This window comes from Chanodichthys erythropterus, chromosome 18 (assembly GCF_024489055.1).
Source record: "Chanodichthys erythropterus isolate Z2021 chromosome 18, ASM2448905v1, whole genome shotgun sequence".
NCBI classification, from domain to species: Eukaryota; Metazoa; Chordata; class Actinopteri; order Cypriniformes; family Xenocyprididae; genus Chanodichthys; species Chanodichthys erythropterus.
Genome location: NC_090238.1, coordinates 6,094,437 through 6,115,236, shown reverse-complemented (window position 1 = coordinate 6,115,236; position 20,800 = coordinate 6,094,437). Strand labels below are relative to the sequence as shown.

Here is a 20,800-nt window from a genome sequence, read left to right as displayed (position 1 = left end):
GCTGATTTGTTTTGCTTTTGATTTACATGCCCAATAACCTTTCAGTATTTTACAAATGTGAATGTGCACAAAGATTCAGAGTTACAGACACTAAAACAAACCAGGAATAACTATTTATGGAGCACAATGGGAAAAGCTTGACAATTTTGCACACATGCACCATGAATAATCTTAGAACATCCGGGAAGCTTATCTAATTGACAAGTGGAATTACACTTAACATGAGTTTAGCGCCGTCTAGTGGTGAGGTTTGAGTATTTCATACCGTTACGCGTAATGGCAAGTTTTAGGTTTGCTTCATTTTACTACATTCTTTTGAACGGATAATTTAGTTTGTCTCAATTAAAGACATTTAAACACAACACCTCATGATGCAAAGAGTGTCCAGTTATTTATATAAATAGAAATAGTAATTTTGGCCGAGGAAAATTTGTTCTTCATATTTTACTCCTAATACAAAGTGACCCACATTAAGGTTTTGAGTAACTGAATATTTTATACGCACATATGACCGAATAGCTTTGGGAATGTTCGTACTTCAATAAAATATATTCTAAATAAATACAAATTAAATATAAAGGGTATTCTTAATCCTTTTGGAGTAATGCACTGATGCCACTGGCGTGAAATACAACGTAAAAACAAAATAGGCCTATATGTAAAATTATGTTTTAATTTTTTTTTCTATCGCCTAATGGAAGGCATCGACATCAGTTTGATCATTTTATAATTTATGAAATGTGCGATTCTGGTGAGAGATAACCGAATGTCCTGATTCAGTCAGTAGGCTGTATCATTTTGGGAGCGGCAACTGATCTCAGTAAAAAATAAATACAGTTGTCAATATTTGAAATGGATCAAAAAAGTTCAAAGTTTTCTTAAGAACTAAGTTGTCCTAAGAAGCTTTTAGGACAACTTTGATGAAAGGTTTTCAAATGTTGACAACTGTAAATAAATAAATAAAAAGTGACGCGTTCTTTAAATTATTTGCACAAGTTGTCAAGCTCGTTGCCAAATAGCAGCTTCCGGGAACACATGGTGCTTGATGACGACTGTATTTCGCAAACTGGCGGAACCATGGGCGGAACACCCAGTGAAAGAACATGAGGTAACATCCGGCAACATCACGGGTCTGACTTAAGCAAACTCACGGTTTTAATGGAAAGCACGTGAGCTAAGCCGTTCTACAATAAGCTAAGAGGCACATTAATTAAATCAGGGTTGGGGAGTAACGGAATAGACCTAAATGTAACTTAATTACATGTTTAAAATACAAAATATGTGTGAGCCATTCCACCGAATGGGTGACATTTCTGTCCCCAGGACATTGTATGTATAAACTACAAATTTAAAGTATATACTTTAAAACATCAAAAAAAAAAAAAAATAAATAAATAAAAAATACTGAGAATACAAAAAATAATAATAATAATGATAATAATAATTGTTACATTCCCTGCCATATTAACCTAAACTTTATCATGAAATATTATCATTAAAATTTCACTCAGTCCTGTTACCCTCACACATTTGCCCCTATAAAAAACTCGGAACATCCCACAAGACACATTTTCAACAGGAAGTTGCATCATCAGGATCTTCTGAAGGCCGTGAGAAGACCAAAAGTAAGTCTTCTCATTTTAATCTGCCCAGTGTCCTCGTGCTATTAGCATGTACTCCATGTTGCAATTTGTCATGTACTTGATAATTTTTTGCTTAAAAACTCAATCCTGTTACTTTCATTCCTGTTACTCATATAAAAAAATAACAGGAGTGAGTAGAGTCCTCTGTTGATATAATATTATTCACCTGTTTTATGAGTTTTACAGTTGAAATTACTTAAACATTTAGGATTAGTTTTACGATGTGAATACCATACTTAAACCATAAGGGAACCAGTCTACCACGAAGTGACAAACTTTTTTGTCTTTGTCTTATCGTTTGTAGAAGATGGAGAGAACCCAAACTATTCAAGTGCCAGAAACACTTACCCATGGCATGCTGCAAGGGAAGGAGTGAAACACACCCACAACCCTCTCTTTTTCCCCCTTTTTCACTCTCCTTCCCTCTCTCTCCCTCCTTTTCTCCTCTTTTCTCTCTCCTTCTTTCTCTTTCCTCCTCCTTTGCTGTAAAGTAGCACATAGTACATTCATAGTACATTCACATGCACACACGGCCATGTACACACTCTCTTTCTCACACACATATGGACACTCATTCCTGTTACCCAGTGTTTATTCCTGTTACTAAAAAAAAAAAAAAAAACCACTGTTTTTATCAGTTTTTATTTGGTCCATCATTTATACAATTGCTTGATAAATTAAATTATTAAAAAAATATATATAAACTTGAAGCTTCAGTCTTCTTTAAAATGAAAAAATGGCTTTGTGTTTTTTATTAAAATAAACCTTGCCTTAATATATGATTTTTTTTAGTCACAAATATCAATTATTTGAACATATAACCAACAATGTCTTTAAAATAAACACTTTCTTGAGGGTAAAACAAAGGAATTAATTGACACGCTTTTAAACATGTCGTTTAAATGGCACATGCGTTTTGGTAACAGGACTGAGAAAACATGCATCTTTCTGCTTAGAAACCTAAAAAAAAAAAGTTACCTGAGATTGACCAGTATTAGATTGAGTGTTGAAAAAAGTTTAATTTTAAAGCGTTACATCAAGCAAATGTCAACCATTTGTTTAATGGCCCAACTGTATTTCCTTACAGTTAGTTAAAATACAAAATATGAGTAACTATTTCATTCTATTTTAATGGGTGGTAATCAAATTACAGTTACATCTGAAAAGTATTTTAGATTTCCAAAGTGATTACTTTAATATTTAAATGAAATAAATGACATTAAAATTCAGTGTAAACTGTGAAGGGCAATGAATGTAAACAGCAACTGGTGATTCTTTTGACTCTGACACTGCAAAAGCATCCTAAGCTACAGTTCTGCTCATATCCATACCCCTTACAGAACATACACAATTTTAATAATTTTAACAAAATAAGGGGGTCATAAAAAAATCCATGTTCTTTTTATTTAGCACTATCCTGAATAAGCTATTTTCACAGATGTTTACATATACTCCACAAGACAAAATAACTGAATTTATAAAAATTGCCCCATTCAAAAAAATTTCCAAAGGCCTACCATTGAATCTTAACTGTCTGTCGTTACCTGAATGATCCACGACTGTTTTCATGTTTTATCATGCTTGTCTGTTTTGTGATAGTTTGTGAGTCTCTTGTTTGTCCTGAGCAGTTAAACTGTCCGCTGTTCTTCAGAAAAAAACTCCAGGTCCTGCAGATTCTCAGGTTTTCCAGCATCTTTTGCGTATTTCACACCTTTCCAGCAGTGACTCATACACAGCTATCATGAAAGGTGAACATTTACTGATGCTCAAGAAGGAAACAATGCATTAAGAGCAGTGGGTGTAAACCTTGAACAGGATGATGATGAAGATGATGATGTGTAAATTTTGTTTAATATTTTGTTCAAAGATCACATTTTTTCATTTAGTGTGCCCTTCAGAAGCTAATACCTCCATGTTTCCCAGAAGACAAAATAATTACAATTCCACCCTGTTCATGCAATTCAAAAAATTTATGTAAATGTATTTCACTACAAAGTAACCTTCACAACCCTGAATTGAATTAGGTCATAACCATTATGAAGTGTAAAAAGCGAGGGCAGGGTTCGCAGTGATGCCATTAAAGAGTGATTTTTGGGGAAGGTGGAGGGTTTCTGAAAGCTAAGGCAAATACTAACCAAGTATTTGAAGGTTGAGCAGTGAGTTCATTTGCTACCGATACATTAGGAACCAGCTGATACAGTAGGAATCAGCTGTGCCCTATAGCGAATGATGTGATTGCAAGCAGGTTGAGTTAAGGACCTATTAGCCGGCGCCATCTAGGGTTTCATGACAGAACTTTGTATTTTGTGTATTGCTGAATTAGGAGTTTATGACTATATGTACACAGGCACACATCAGGCATCATTGCTAAATGGTCATTTAGTTACAGTATCTCACAGAAGTGAGTACACCCCTCACATTTTTGTAAATATTATATAATTTCATGTGACAACGCTGAATGACACTTTGCTACAATGTAAAGTAGTGAGTGTACAGCTTGTATATCAGTGTAAATTTGCTGTACCCTCAAAATAACTCAACACACAGCCATTAATGTATAAACCGCTGGCCACAAAAGTGAATACACCCCTAAGTGAAAATGTCCAAATTGGGCCCAAAGTGTCAATATTTTGTGTAGCCACCATTATTTCCTCGCACTGCCTTAACCCTCTTGGGCACAGAGTTCACCAGAGCTTCACAGGTTGCCACTGGAGTCCTCTTCCACTCCTCCATGACGACATCACGGAGCTGGTGGATGTTAGAGACCTTGCGCTCCTCCACCTTCCGTTTGAGGATGTCCCAGAGATGCTCAATAGGGTTTAGGTCTTTACCCTCAGCTTCTTTAGCAGTGGTCGTCTTGGAGGTGTGTTTGGGGTTGTTATCTTGTTGGAATACTGCCCTGCGGCCCAGTCTCCAAAGGGAGGGGATCATGCTCTGCTTCAGTATGTCACAGTACATGTTGGCATTCATGGTTCCCTCAATGAACTGTAACTCCCCACTGTCGGCAGCACTCATGCTGCCCCAGACCATGACACTCCCACCACCATGCTTGACTGAAAGCAAGACACACTTGTCTTTGTAATCCTCACCTGGTTGCCGCCACACACACTTGACACCATCTGAACCAAATAAGTTTATCAGACAACAGGACATGGTTCCAGTAATCCATGTCCTTAGTTTGCTTGTCTTCAGCAAACTGTTTGCGGGCTTTCTTGTGCACCATCTTTAGAAGAGGCTTCCTTATGGGACGACAGCCATGCAGACCAATTTGATGTAGTGTGGGGCGTATGGTCTGAGCACTGACAGGCTGACCCCCACCCCTTCAACCTCTGTAGCAATGCTGGCAGCACTCATACATCTGTTTCCCAAACACAACCTCTGGATATAACGCTGAGCACGTGCACTCATCTTCTTTGGTCGACCATAGCGAGGCCTGTTCTGAGTGGAAACTGTCCCGTTAAACCGCTGTATGGTCTTGGCCACCGTGCTGCAGCTCAGTTTCAGGGTCTTGGCAATCTTCTTATAGCCTACGCCATCTTTATGTAGAGCAACAATTCTTTTTTCAGATCCTCAGTGAGGTTTTTGCCATGAGGTGCCATGTTCCATTGAACAGTATGAGAGAGTGAGAGCGATAACACCAAATTTAAGACACCTGTTCCCCATTCACACCTGAGACCTTGTAACACTAATGAGCCACATGAGCCTCTCACCAGGGAGAGAAAATTGCTAATTGGGTATAATTTGGACATTTTCACTTAGGGATGCACTCACTTTTGTGGCAGCAGTTTAGATATTAATGGCTGTGTGTTGAGTTATTTTGAGGGGACAGCAAATTTGCACTGTTATACAAGCTGTACACACACTACTTTACACTGTAGCAAAGTGTAATTTCTTCAGTGTCGTCACATGAAAAGATATAATAAAATATTTACAAAAATGTGACGGGTGTACTCACTTCTGTAAGATACTGCATATGTTTAACCTTCAGTACCTAATAAAAAAGAAGATTTTAAAGGGTTAGTTCACCCAAAACAAATGAAATTTCTGTCATTAATTACTGACCCTCGTGTTGTTCCAAACCCGTAAGACCTTAGTTCATCTTCCGAACACAGATTAATATATTTTTGACCCAAGTGGGTTTTTTTTTTTTTTTATCCCCAATTGAAAGCAACGTAATTACCACATTCAAGGTCCAGAAAAGTAGTAAACTTTTCAGCTGTGCTGCCATTCTGGTTTGCAGAAGAATAGGACGCAGGAGCAAGTGTGCCACACGTCCTGATCGCCTCGTAGTGGCTGACTGCAGTATAGCTCATAAACCCCGCCCTCTCATGTAATCGAATGGGATGCGAACTAAACAAAAAAAAAAAATTACACTTCAAATAATTTGTTTTCCAAAGATGGTTTCTGTCATTTTAGGTAGTTCATATCACACAGACGTATGTTCAAGTGTTCGATTTTTCCATTAAGTTTGAATTTAGTTGGTTGGTTGATGCTATAAAAAAGGTATAACATCATGATTGACAGCTGTGCTTGCAAGTGAGTCTGCTGGAGTGGGAGTGTGAATCCGTGGCCCCACCTCAGGATCACTACTGGGGCTCCAGATGACATAATTGGCAATGACTTTTTCTGGGATATTTTGGCTTCATTTTATTACAGTGGAAGGAACTGGAGACAGGATCTTTTTTTTCTTTTTTTTACAGTCTGTGCAAGAAAAGAAAGTTCAATACTCAACTTTACCAATAAAAAAAGAAAAAAAAAAAGAAAAGCAAAAGAAATACAAATGTGATGTTCATCTATATTAATTTTTGCTTATTTATATGGGGGAACTGGATCATCGGTCAGCAGCAAAGACATTTGTTATAAAGAGATTAAATACATACAATTTTTATTATTTAACATTTAATTATTGCAGGTTCGTGTAATATTCTGAGTTTGCATTTCACAATTTTTATTTATTTTGAGTAGTAATGAATTTGTTTTTGTGTAAGTGAGATGAGTAAATGCATGTTCACATTTAGTCTAGAGCTATACAATAAACATCATGTTCACACAGCGCACACAACACCCCCTGATTTCTCTCAACATGGGGATAGGAGAGCTGTCAGTACATTGTCAAATAAGTAACAAATAAGGCACCCTTGGTAAATATGATCAAAGATGACTGTAAAAATAAATCTGCATTGTTTATCCTTTTTATCTTTAATTCATAAAATTAGCAAAAATCTAACCTTTCATTGAAGAAAAATAATTGAAAGCGGGGGAAAAGTCACATTATGAAATAAATGTTTATATCCAAAACACGTTGGCCACATATTGGCACCCTTTTATTCAATAGTTTTTGCAACCTCCTTTTGCCAAGATAACAGCTCTGACTCTTCTTCTATAATGCTTGATGAGTTTGGAAAACACTTGACAAGAGATCAGAGATCATTCCTTCAAGCAGAATCTCTCCAGATCCTTCAGATTCCAGCTCCATGTTGGTGCTTCTTCTCTTCAGTTCACTCACTCACTTTCTTTAGGGTTCAGGTCAGGGGACTGAGATGGCCATGGCAGAAGCTTCATTTTGTGCTCAGAGACACATTTTTGTGTTGGTTTTGATATTTGTTTTAAATCATTGTCCTGATGGAAGATCCAACCACGGCCCATTATTGGATTTCTAGCAGAAGCGGTCAGGTTTTGATTTTTTATCTGTTGATATTTGGTACAATCCATGATATCTGAATGTATCTGAACAAGATGTCCAGGACCTCCAGCAGAAAAATAGGCCCACAACATTAAAGATCCAGCAGCATATTTAAGCGTAGGCATGGGGTACTTTTTATCCATGTGTGCACCAAACCCATCTGGTGGGTTTGCTGCCAAAAAGCTCTATTTTTAGTTTCATCTGACCATAGAAGCCGGTCCCGTTTGAAGTTCCATTAATGTCTGACAACTAAATATGCTGGAGATTGTTTCTGGATGAGAGCAGCTTTCTGAGACTCAAGACTCAACTAATCTCTGCAATTCTCCAGCTGTGATCCTTGGAGAGTCTTTGGCCACTCAAACTCTCCTCCTCACCGTGAGTAGGATAATTTAGACACATGTCCTCTACCAGGCATAACAGTAACATCTTTAGTTAATTGGGACTTCTTAATTATTGCCCTGATGCTGGAAATAGGGTTTTTCCAATGCTTTAGCTTTTTTCTTACAGCCACTTTCTATTTTGTGAAGCTCAACAATCTTTTCCTGCACATCAGAACTATTTCTTTGGTTTTACTCATTGTGACGAATGATTACGGGAATTTGGCCTTTGTGTTTCCTCATGTTTATACTCCTGTGGAACAGGAAGTCATGGCTGGACAATTGGCTGGACAATTTCATGTTCATGATCACCCTGGTGTGTTAAAAAATGTGAATATGAATGGGAATATACTTCAGAGATATTTTACTCATAAAAAATTCTAGGGGTGCCAATAACTGTGGCCAACATGTTTTGGAGAAAAACATTTACATTAACATAACATTTCATAATGTGATTTCTCCCTCACTTTCAATTCTTTTCCTTCAATAAAAAGTTAGATTTTTATGAATTAAAGATCAAAAGGATAACAATGCAGTTTTATTTTTACAGTCATCTTTGATCATATTTACCAAGGGTGCCAATAATTCTGACCACCACTGTATATTTAAAATTATATTTTGTAATACTATTTTATTCGTTACATTTTAAAGAGATCATGCAACAAATGGGATTCCTTCCTTTTAAACACTGTACACATAAAACATTACTGGCCGTTTTGCAGCTATGCCTTTATGAAAAATATTTAAAGACGTTTTGAACGTTTTGAATTTAAAGAAGTCTTTGACACTAAACATACAAAACTACGGAAAACAAGCATTTGTTTAACTGGACTTCTGACTTCTGACTTTTTTTTTTTTAAATAAACATTCAGTCCTTGCACATTGCTGTCACTATGACATTATATCCATTAGTCTCTGAAGCAAATCTCAAAATGCCTCAAAGCATGTGTCTAAAATGATGCGCGCCTCTGTGAAGTTCATTAATCGGCTCCAGTGTCGTTACAGACTGAAGAGCAACACATGCACACGCGCCTTCTGTGTCTTCTACCTCTGTTTGTCACCCACCCGCACGAGCCCGTCTCCCCCTCCTCCCTGAGAATGTGGGTAGGGATGGATGGCGCACAGGCCCGTCTGAAAGGACAATAAAGCACAAAGACGCTGGTGAGTTCTTCTCCTTCTTCCTCTACGAAATGCCGCATTAGAATACGCGCGTTACAAGAGATGTGATGGGTTAAATGTGCAGCTGTGTGTTCCGATGAGGAGCTTTTGTGTCCGCATTACCTCCTGCGCACCGCGTCCTGAGCAGCATCCCTTTAAACCTCAAGTGTGTCCTTACTCTGAGACGCAAACGCAAATAATTGCTCTGATTTGGGGTATTAATGGATAATATTGGAGTCATTGCTAAAGCAGGCAATAAGGCTGTAATTTCTATCATGTTAAATGTCCAGTGTGTGGTGCGGTAATGAAATGAGGATGTAGGTAAATAATATAAGACAGAAGTGTCTTTGGAGGAGATCTAGGTGCCTGGACCTCCGCTGAAAGTCGAGAGAGAGAGAGAGAGAGAGAGAGACATAGGGAAATTTGTAACTGGAGATGAGCAAATGAACGGATACTGAACATGCGAAGGCATCATGATGTGCAAGTGACCAGAATCTATGCGACATGTATATTAATTCTTCTGACATTTTATTTTAAACATTACATAACTGACATTACATTATGTGTAATAGCAATTTTTAAATGTGAAGTTATATTATTGCAGCCTAGTTTGTCATATCTTATAACATTGAATGGTTATAAAGAAATTGTTATAGCCTACTGTAAACAGAGTTTGATCATTTCTACAGTCCATCCTTCCAACCTGTCATTTCTACAAATCCCATTTCCTTTGAAACACATAAAGAAATTTGTATTTATTTATTTATTTATTCATTTTATAATTTGTATTTATTTATTTATTTTATTTTTTTTCTTCATCAATCAAGAGATATTATTGAAAACTGATCTGATCTGAGCTTATAGGCTATATATATATATATGTGTGTGTGTGTGTGTGTGTGTCACACTACATTTTGTACACTCTAAAAAATGCTAGGTTAAAAACAACCCAAGTTGGGTTGAAAATGGACAAACCCAGCGGTTGGGTTAAATGTTTGCCCAACCTGCTGGGTAGTTTTATTTAAACCAACTATTATTTAATAATTGCTATATGGCTAGCTTAAAATGAACCCAAAATAGTTGGGAAATTAAAAACCAGATGCAATTAGAGACAACAATAATAGACAAAAGGTGAATGTTTATTAATAAGCTTTAATATTTTATTAATATAAATTTAATAGTATAATAGTTTATTAATATACATTTATTAATAAGCAGTTTAATAAATGTTTATTGTTTAATAATTATTCATTGAACATTAATAAATGTTAATTTCCAACATACTTTGGGTTAATTTTAATTAAGCAATACAGTAATTTTTAAACAATAGTTGAGTTAAATAAAACAACCCAGCAGGTTGGGCAAACATTTAACCCTACCGCTCGGTTAAAACAACCCAATTGCTGGGTTTGTCCATTTTCAACCCAACTTGGGTTGTTTTTAACCCAGCATTTTTTAGAATGTAGGCTATTTGACCAAAAAATTAGAGTACAGCGAAATTGTAAGATTTCATTTGTAAAGCATGACTTGCAAAGAATATTTAATAGCATTCTGTACACCACGTTTACTTTCTCAGATCCCAATGACTGAATGTCCCTGCTGAAAAGCATATGTCCAAATGTCTGGTTTTCTCACAGCCAGTCTCTGAAATCCAGTCAATGAAGTCTCCACAAACTCTCTCTCCCTGCTCTGAATGGAGCCATTCTAATAAAAGGTTAGGTTGCTTCACAAAACCCAGATTATTACATAATCATGTGGTTTTATCTTATTTAATGTATTATAAAAGTCAAACTTTTCTAAAGATTTGACACCATTCTTAGAAAATCTAAAATAGTGTATACATTATTTAATTTAATTTATTTGAGTTCATTTATATAGTACATTAAGTACTATATGTACACAATACTGATGATTTAATATCAAGGGATGCATGCATATTATATCCATACAATATTGAATTTATTTGACATTTTCTTATAATTTTGTAATTCCAATCTTTCCTTTCTTTTTGTTTAGTTGAAATGGAGGATGAAAATGGTACTTGTTTACTTGATGTTTTGTGGTAAGTGTTTTTACATCCAGCAATTTGCATTTTCTCAGTTTGTATGTATTTTATTCAAAGCATTCACATCACATAAAAAATACCATTCGCATTGGAAGATTTGCAAGATATTTTGCTCATGTTAACTATTAAATCTTTTACTTTGAAACAGTGACCCTCAAGCCCTGAATGATTTTCTTCATGGGACAAATGAGGTATGAAAGGATTGTAAAATTATTGTGTGGCTGTAAAGTTAGTAACAGTTGTGACTACCTGTTACAGTACTTTCTCCAAAACTTGTTTCAGTTGTTGTAATTGTGGAACCTTTCCACATTTATAAGGTTGTATGTCGGGAGATCTTACATGAAGGACTTATAAGGACCTTAACAGGAGAAACTCTTGTGTTTTTGTATACATTTTTGTGAGCAAATACAAGGTCTAAAAATTACCTCATGCAATTAACTGTCCCTCCCCCTTCTGTTCAAACAGCTGCCAAGTGGAGACTTACTCATTAATTCATCCTCTGGAGAGCCATCACTCTTTACAGACTCTCCAGTAAGTCTAGACTTTTCTCCCTATGGAAGAGGGAGCATATAGATTTGTTTCAGCTGGGACCTGCCAGAACTCCGTTTTACATGTCTGTCTGTCTAAAAAAACATTTTTTATCATCAAAAGAATGGATATGTGAATATAAGCTTAAAATTTGGGTTCATAACAAACTTTTAACATAATTGTTGTGACCTTTTGTTCTGCAGAGCCCTGCATCTCTGTTAGCAGATGATGCAAGTTCTCAGGACACTCCTGTCTCTGGCTGTGTCGATCTGTCCTTTCTGGAGGAGGCGCTGTTGGCATCACCGGTATCATCATTAGGAAGTGGAGGTCCAGAGGAGGCACAAGAAAATGTCCAATTAGTGGAACAGCAGAAAGAGTCAGAAGAGATATGTGACATTCTCCAGAAGAGTCTACAAGAGGCAGATATCACTGAGGACACTCTTGCATTAGAGGCAGGACTTGTCCAGACAGCAGAAACTCTCCAGCTTAGTTTATCAGATGCAACCCTTCCTTTGCCTGCAACACCGTATTTCTCCAAACCATTGACCATGCCTGGCTTGATCTCTTTACCAAAGTACACACAAACAGCAGTGGAGCCTCCTCAGCCATCTTTGTTAGCTGTCGGCCCAGGCTGCCCCTCGCTCAAGCCACCAGGAACCCAGTTAATGAGTCTACTTCCTGGGAATGTCTTCCCCACACCTCCACTCGAGACATCCTTTTCTATTAATTCAGCACAAAGCACCAGCATGATTACCCAAAAAACCCTGGCAAGCCTCACAAGCTGCCAGATGTTGGCCTCCACCGTTAGAACAATTACTCCATCAGTGGTCATGTTACAAAAAACGCCTCTACCCATTCAGCCTAAGTTACCTGTCAACATCCAGCCCAGGCTTGTACAAATCAGTCCCAGGCCATCAGGACAGAAAACATTGCCAGGATTTGCCTTCATCTCAGCAAATACAACACAGAGTGTCTTGCTATCCCCTTCTGTTGGCTCAAAGCAGTCCTTGCAAGCACAGTCCACACCAAATGTTAACAAACCTGTTAGCTTTAATTTGGTTGGTCAGGGAAGCCCCATTGTCATTCAACCCCAAGATACTTTTCAGGGTCAGAGACAATTCTTTCTGCCCAGCCAAACACCTGCAACTATGACCCAGTCTACCAGCATTTCAAGATGTCTTCTTAGTACACCAAGCAATCAGGTGTCTAACAAACCCAATGTTGACAGTTCTCATATTGTGACTATACAGCCAAGACAAATTAACATAAGCCCTATTTTCACCTCCCCAACCAGACAACTCACCCTCAGACATGGGACTTTTCTATCAGGGTCTTTACCAATTCGTACAACACCTCCGACAGTCTTCCAGATGCCAACACAGCTACCTGGGACCTATGCACCTCAAGTGCAGGGGCAGAATGATACTGTTGTTCAAAATCCTATTGGAAACCAGATAAGATTGATTAATAATGCTAATATGCTCATTCCTGATATGACCGCCATACCAATAGTGAATGGTCAGTCAGTGAAACAAAGTCTGCCTATGGCGCCTCCAGCACAAAGAGCTCTGGTTGGGGGACCTGAGGGAAAGGTGAGTCTTGCCCAGAATTCAACAACAGAAGATGAGGAGAAAGTCAATGAACCACTTCAAGTGAGTTCTTTTGTGTCACTTTCTGTTGTAACAATGTTAAGAATGGTCTTTATGTTGTTGAACAGTAAATATTATAATATAATAACCATTTAAATGTTATAATTACATTTTGAAATCATGGTTCTTTGTTACAAAGATTACGATTTGGTGCTCAATACATTTGTTGACTGTTTTTATTGAACTTGATTTGGCAGGAGAGGAGATTGCTTCTTCCTCAAGCTTCAGCGGAAGCACCCATGGTGGAGATTCACTTTCAGCCTTCTCCAGTATCAACTCTACTACAGTCTTTACCACCAGATGATAGTTGTAACCCTAAGCCAGTTTTGTCATTATCCCCAAAACTGATCACCCAAACAGAAGAGCAACAATTTACTGAAGGAGAGCGTAATCCATTGCATCACAATCAGGCATTAATACATCTGCCCCAACAGGTAAATTAAATTGTGCTCTGTTATAGGTTCTCAAGTATTTTGTGGTTTCATTCAAGGACAGAAATGAAAATGCAACACCATATTAGGAAAGTATTTCATACCTTTTCAGTAAATACACAATACACCTCTTTCCCTGCAGCATCCACTTAAACTGTCAACTACCCAAGATACCTTAGCTGAAAATCTGCTTGGGCAAATGGACAACATCTCTACTGCCACAGGTGAAACTGAGGATTCACTTACACCTTTCACTGCATCTGAGGCTTTCTCTGTATCGTGTGAGAGTGAAGAGATTCCTATGCCAGCGTACCATGGCTCAGAACACAGTGACAATCTACTGCAATCTCCCATTGGCCAGTGCTCTGTAAAGACCACAAGCACAGGCTCCATGATGGGCTCAATACCCCCAGCCTCAGATGAGGTGGATTCCTCAATGTCGATTGCTCTTGGTGCTGAACCCAAGTGCCAGGAGGGGCTTGTAAAGAGTAAGAGATATTCCTTTTCCTCAAAAAAGTTGTTTATGTATCTGAGCTCAGGTAACACCTGAATTGGTTAAAATGCTGCAGAGGAACCCCAGAGTCTTTGTTTTGCAAGCGATGACCACAGAATCAACAGTCCCGTTAATGTTCACAAATGTTTAATTAAATCACGAACACATACACACACTCACGCATACACTGGTAAAATGGAAAGTGAATGAATGAAACCGAAACAGGGGGATGAAGCTATGGAAACGTAAGTGTCAGTTAACCACCTGAACAAAACCATCAGTTTTTTAATTGTCAACAAGGGGTCTACAGCTTATACTTAAACCTCTGTTTATATAGTTAAATATTTTGCATTAGCCATTGAACGAGTGTCTGGATGCAGTTCGGATGAAAGTCTTGATGGTTCAATCGTTCGATGGTGGTGAAGTTGCAATCAGGTTCTTCTGGGTTGAGTAAAAAATGATGAACTTCAGCAATGTTAGTCTGAATCTGTTGTTATCTGGAGTGTCCTCTCGCTCAGGTTGAAAGTAACAGCATGGCTTGTCCCGTACAGTACATGAATATTGAACATATTACAATGAATACTATTACTGTAGCTGTGAAAGAAGAAATAAACAGCCATTGTTAGAAACATTTTTGTTATAATCATCCTATCCTTCTTTTTGGCTTCAAATTGATACCTCTTCCTGATTAGTGCTCACAGTCCCTTATGAAAGGAACAACAGTGGGATAATCTCTTTGGACCGGCATGACTTACAGGAGATAGTACACCTGGTACCCAGGCTGCATTCCCAGGACAAAGAGACCTACTCAGCACTTCAGAAGAAGGTGAAGGTGCATATATAATAAATAAAGCATGTGAAGTCTTCAAGAGATCATTCTAGATTTCTGGGAGATGTGATATATTTTAAAGTAATTTGAGAAGTAATCTCTTACTAATATCCCTTTTGTGTGTCACAGACACCAAATGCATGCAGTTCAAAAGAGGAGAAACTGACACTAGCAAAGAGGCAACATATGTAAGTAAAAATACACTAGCTCAGAGGCAATCTAATTCTATGTAGACATCAGTATAGATATGATGCCTTGGGTGTGAAAGACCCAAGTGTGTCACCAAAGGCATGCCTGTCAGAGGACAGACCAATCTCGGCAATCACAGGAGCCCTATGTGCTCTTCCCTATGTCAAATGCAAGAAAACATATACCTTACTCTGTTATCAGAAGACTATGTAAAGTTGTCTTTTAAACATTCATTTGGTATCTCACAATGTAAAGATACAGATACTGCATGCTTACTGAAGCTATAGTGTTTGAAGCTGTAGTGTCACTGTCATTGTGTCTGACCAGACACAGTGAAACAACAGAAATAACCTCTTAAGGAACTGATAAAGAGAACCGTGTGCCAGTGGAAGGTAATTACATACCATGGTTGACTGTGGCAAATAAGTTCCCATGCTGTTCAAAGTGCAAGAACATCATGTACTGAAACACCCAAAGATAACCAATCAGTTTTTCCTGTGGTGGAAAGAGTTCTATGGGGACTAGATATGGAATCTCTGGAACTCTGATTGGGGAATAAAAGACAGTAGGTTTCAAGGCAGCACACTTACCTTAGGTCAGGGATGCCGAATTCTGTTCCCGGAGAGCTACCTTCGGTAACACTTTATTTTAATGTGACATAGTTACATGTTACTACATGTACTTGCTAGTAATAACAGTAAATTATGCATAATTACAAGTAACTAACCTAAACCAAACCCTAACTGTAACTCTGTAGTAAGTACATGTAGTTAATATTAATATTACACAGTACTTACTTGAGTACTACAGTGTAACTACATCACCTTAAAATAAAGTGTAACCCTACCTTCCTGCAGTGTTCTATTCCAACCCTGCTCCAATACACATTTGAGTAATTATCAATTGTTCCTGAAGATCTTACTTAACTGGAGATCTTTAGAAATAGGAGTAAAGCCTTAGGTACAAAATCAGGTTTTGATTTCAATGTAAACCTTTTGCACCCAGTCATAGCTGGTGAACCACAGGTAGGTTTGCCCACTTATTGGCCACAGCAAAGAAAATGCATCAAAAGACAAAGGCACATTGATTTCTGCCGGGTAGGTGAGCAGTGAACAATGCATGTTTGGACAGGGGAGTCCAATCCTGGTACTGAAGGGCCAATGCCCTGCAAAGTTTAGCTTCAAGATGAAAATACCTGCCTGGAAGTTTCTAGTAATTCTGAAGGACTTTACTTTGGTCCAGGTGTTTAATTGAGGTTAGACAAACTCTGCAAGACAGTGGCCCTCCAGGAGCAGGATTAGACACCCCAGTTTTACCTCCCCCAAATCTGACTTGCCTTGTTTGAGTCTCCAATCCCTATACAGATTGTTTCCCCTAGAGCAAGGGTGCCAAATTCAGCTCCTGGAGGGCCACAGTCCTGCAGATTTTAGCTTCAACCCATATTAAGCACACTTGAGATGACTAATCAATATCTTTTAGGATTACTTGAAAACTACAGGTATGTCTGTTGAAGCAGGGTAGGAGATATTGACTATGAACAACATAAATGCTATAAAATAAAAAATAAAAAAAAAGATTTGGAGATTGGAGTAAAGTGGTTAAAGCTCAGGGCTGAAAACCAGAAGGTTGACGTTGCAATCCTTACAACATGGATTAGCCCTTGATGGCCAGAAGAACCTGATTTTTACTACACATGCAGACAGTGAGGTTAGAATCTACTTGCAAGGAGGCAGATTAGAGCAATGTTTCCCAACTGTGTTCTTGGATGCACTCCAACAGTACACATTTTGTATAACTTTTCTGACCCATTCATTTTAGGCATTGAAATCTCTAATAATGAGCTGATGAGTTGAATCAGATGCATTTGATTTGGAAGAGTTCAGTGTGTTCGGATGGTGTACCTATGAGAACAGGATTGAGAAACACCGGATTAGAGGGAGGTCACCAGTTTGAACGCTATTTGGGAAAGATAGCATCATCATCCTTATTGGGCATGCTGCAGAGGAGGAGTGCAAGCATCTAAACCTTCTATTGTTCAGCTTCCACTTCACTGATGTCAGTAAGCAGATGTTTAAATAGCACTGATAAGTCAGAGGATTCTACATCAGTAATGTTATGACGACCAATGAGTTCCCAACTAAACTTTTAAAACGGTGAGAATTCACTAAGAGTGGAGTGAGATTGGCATTCAATTGGCATTCTTTTGCCTTGTCCAAGACCCCATAGTGAGATACCCAACAAATGTTTGAAAGACAAAAAGAATAATAATGCAAATCATCCACAAAGTCACAATAACTAATTGTTACAATAGTAACAATACTTGTTAACATAGAAATATTTTGTGTGGGCATTTTGTTATTTTCAGGGTCAAACAGCAGCTATTTTTGGACCACAGTGCCGTTCTCAGTCCAAACACTTCGGCTCCATTTGTTTCAGTGGAGGATGCTGTCAGACATTTGTTACCCTACCATACTTGTGCTAGAGCTCTACCCAGCCAGGCTGACTTTATCTCAGGTTTGACTCCTATAAAGAAGTTTGAATTTGAGAAGATTTTACAAAATTGTTGTCCTGTAATGGACTCCATTGTAAAGGAAACCTTATGTATATGTCATTCTTTGTGCAGTGGACAAGGAGTTTGAGTGTTTTTCAGTTGTTCTGTTGAAACGAACCAAAGACATGATAAACAAGTACAGGCAACTACTTCTGGCTGAATCCCAGGTAGCAGATGGCTTTTTGAAACTCAGAACATCATTTTGGTTCTTTGGAATATAAGAGGTGGCAGGTCTGAGTTGTTATTGCTTTCTTCAGCAGGAGAGTCCATCAGCAGAGATGGTGATGCTAGAGCGTTTGTTTCTCCAGTCAGAGAGACTCTCACTGGGGGAGGAGAGACGGCGAGCCAGAAGAGATCCAGGTATAAAGGCACAATTTTTTTTTGTGTGCCTGTTTCTCACTAGTTTATTTCATTGAAATGCTCATGCAATTCTATAAAGCAGGGTTCCTAAAATCTGGCCCTGAAGAGTTTCGCTGATCAAACTCACTTACCTGTAATTCTGAAAACCTTGATTAGCTTGCTCAGGTTTTTTTGATTAGAATTGGAGCTAAACTCTGCAGGGCAGTGGCCCTCTAGGATCGGATTCGAGGAACTCTGCTATAAAGTGTACAGAAGTATTACAATTACAGCTACAGATTACCTGCACTCTGACCAAAAACGGTGAAATGTGAACATTATTTTGGTGGTTCAGCAGATTCCAGATTCCTGATGTCACAGCCTAAGAACTCATCACAGCACAGTCAAGTGTCATCTGTCCAGACTGGCCTTTCTGGTTGTCCTCCATCTCCACCATCGTGGACCTTGCAATCTGACAGACCTCCTGGCCTCAAGACATATCGCTCTAGCAGCAGAGGAGCACTACGCCTCACTATCAAACACGAGTCAGGATCCCGCAAAATCATCCACAACTCTGCATGTGATGCCTCGAATGCCATCTCTGGGTATAAACGAAACTACAGCGGGCAGTTAACTATGGGAGGAGCCATGCAGGGGAAAGATGACTCCCTCCAGCCTCCTTTGTCAAATGTCGAAGAGAACAAAAATGAACTAAACAAGCTGAAATTGCACCCTGACATGAAAACAATTAAGACAGGTATCGATTCTCAGAACCATTCTGATTATGTGGCCATGCCGGACTATGTAGCTTCAAGGGTGCAAGGCTTACTTCCAGAGCAATGCACTCCAGTGCTTAAAAGGAACAGGCTGGTTGCTTCGGCAGCGGAGTCTCCAAGTTTGCCTACACTAGTAGAGGATGGGGAACTGAGTGAACACCTGCAAAGTGCTATAGACAGCATTCTGGAGTTGCAAAGGTTGCAGGGTTCTACAGTAGGAGTCAAACCCAATATTCAACAGCCTCACGCACTGGATCAGGCAGTCAGCAGCATGCTAGAAGGACAACTTTGAGATGGAGAAGAAAGAAGTGCAAGATGAACAGAGAAGTCTTTTGCTAGAAATATAGCTTATACATCCTGCAATACACATCCAGCAGAGACTAATTTTATTCATTTTTCCTGAGGAAGAAAGTCCTATTTATTATTATTTATTGTGTAAATAGAGTGCATAGAAGTTTTTGGAACCTTTTTGTGGAGACACATTACAGTAATTTATAGTCTTTATCAGTTTAAGACAAGATTAAAACAAAAGTGCAGTTTGGCTGTATGTATATGCCATTTTGATGTGAATGTGTCTGTAATAAGACTATTTCTCTTTTGATGGGGACTTAGATCTGTATGATGTGGTTTGGTTATTTTGATAGCTCCTTACCAAACTCTGGGGCTCCCAAGGAACCAAAACAGAGTACACTTGTAAACGGCAGCTTGGTTTACAGTTCATGTAGAATTAAACTGGCCTTAACCTATGAAAACTGCATTATACAGCAAATGTGAGAATGTATCAAAGCAAAATGCTTGGTCCGAACTGAAGTCCAGAAAACACCAGCCTAATGTACTGATGTCATGTAGACTTTCACACTAGAGTTCAGCGCACCATGAACTCTAGCGTGAAAGCAGTCCATGTTTTTTATGCTCAGACAGTACACAGAGTGATGTCTGTTCCAGCCTGTTTACCCCCAAAGAAAATATACCTTATTTATTCTGAAATCACCAGCAAAACTAATTAAAACAATGGTGAGATTTAAGAAATGCATTATCCTAATGCAGACTGAAAATGTAAAGCATAACAGGACCTACACTGAGCAAATGGCAGATATAATGTATGCCTTATTCCAGTGGTGTGCAAACCTGTTTCTGGAGGGCCACTGTCCTGCCACAAGTGACGTTGGCCCTCCAGGTGCAGGATTGGACTCCCTGCCTTATTCTGTCACTGCAATGAACTGTACTATTCCTATTGTGGTTTAAGTCAAGAAGATATATAGATGCAAAAGCAATAAGTAGCATATGGTTGTTAAAATGTGGTTGTGCCTCAATCAAAATACTAAATCCTTTTGAATTTTATTGTTGTCGATCATTCAATTGTTTGAAAATTCAGATCACTACTGAAGTTCAACAACATGCACTCAATTTAGTTGGAATACAGACCTTGTATAATTGTTTTAACTGCAGTTCACCAAAGCCAAAAGCAGTAACTATATACTCCAAGCAGTGACAAATATTGTTATATTATTGAATTACATTATTGTTACTTTTTTTTTTTTGGACAATCTACTTACAATGTCCTGCTCACATTACAGCATTGATGAATACTTCATAATTGGATAACAGAGTAGTATAGTGAAGCATTTTAAAATAAGTGTTTGATTGTCATGTTAGTTGTGCCACTTGATATACATGTCAAATATTGTCCTCAAGTTGTATCTTCATGTCTTATGAGACAAGAACGTCTTTAAATGTTTATGTATTTTGCTTCCCTGACAAACACTATGCAGTACTCTTACAGAACACTTGGCCACCAAACTAAATACTGTGACTGGCCCTAAATGTGACAAGATTTTTGTAACACACCCCATTTTGTTTGATTTGAACTTTTGTGTACTATTACTGTGAAACCTAGCATATTTGACACTGATCCAAAACTGTCATTTGACAGATTGCTCTAATGCCACAATCGAAGAGGCCTTAAAGCTGCTGTATCAGAATCACTAGACTACTGATTTTAAACCCCCAATTTTAGACCCAATATCACTGAAGTGACCAAAACAAAGTTTTTTTTTTTTTTTTTTTTTTACATTTCTACAGACTATTTATT

General features: G+C 38.2%; 1 protein-coding gene across 3 annotated transcripts; it reads left to right on the top strand.

Moving 5' to 3' along the window:
- The first annotated feature begins 2,360 nt into the window (after nt 1-2,360).
- si:ch211-168d23.3 (BRD4-interacting chromatin-remodeling complex-associated protein) lies at nt 2,361-20,752 on the top strand. 3 transcript variants are annotated; one of them, XM_067367572.1, is made up of 15 exons: nt 2,361-3,391; nt 8,698-8,864; nt 10,438-10,575; nt 10,878-10,923; nt 11,075-11,117; nt 11,392-11,457; nt 11,658-13,106; nt 13,301-13,537; nt 13,677-14,022; nt 14,720-14,853; nt 14,986-15,044; nt 17,411-17,559; nt 17,669-17,763; nt 17,857-17,956; nt 18,288-20,752. In XM_067367572.1, exons 4-15 carry the CDS (start codon nt 10,883-10,885, stop codon nt 18,998-19,000), a joined length of 3,432 nt encoding a protein of 1,143 aa, XP_067223673.1. In that variant the 5' UTR covers nt 2,361-3,391; nt 8,698-8,864; nt 10,438-10,575; nt 10,878-10,882; the 3' UTR covers nt 19,001-20,752. The 3 variants fall into 3 exon arrangements, with proteins under 3 accessions (XP_067223673.1, XP_067223672.1, XP_067223671.1); XM_067367571.1 differs by having other exon boundaries at nt 17,854-17,956; nt 18,291-20,752; XM_067367570.1 differs by having other exon boundaries at nt 17,854-17,956.
- The last annotated feature ends 48 nt before the right edge of the window (nt 20,753-20,800 follow it).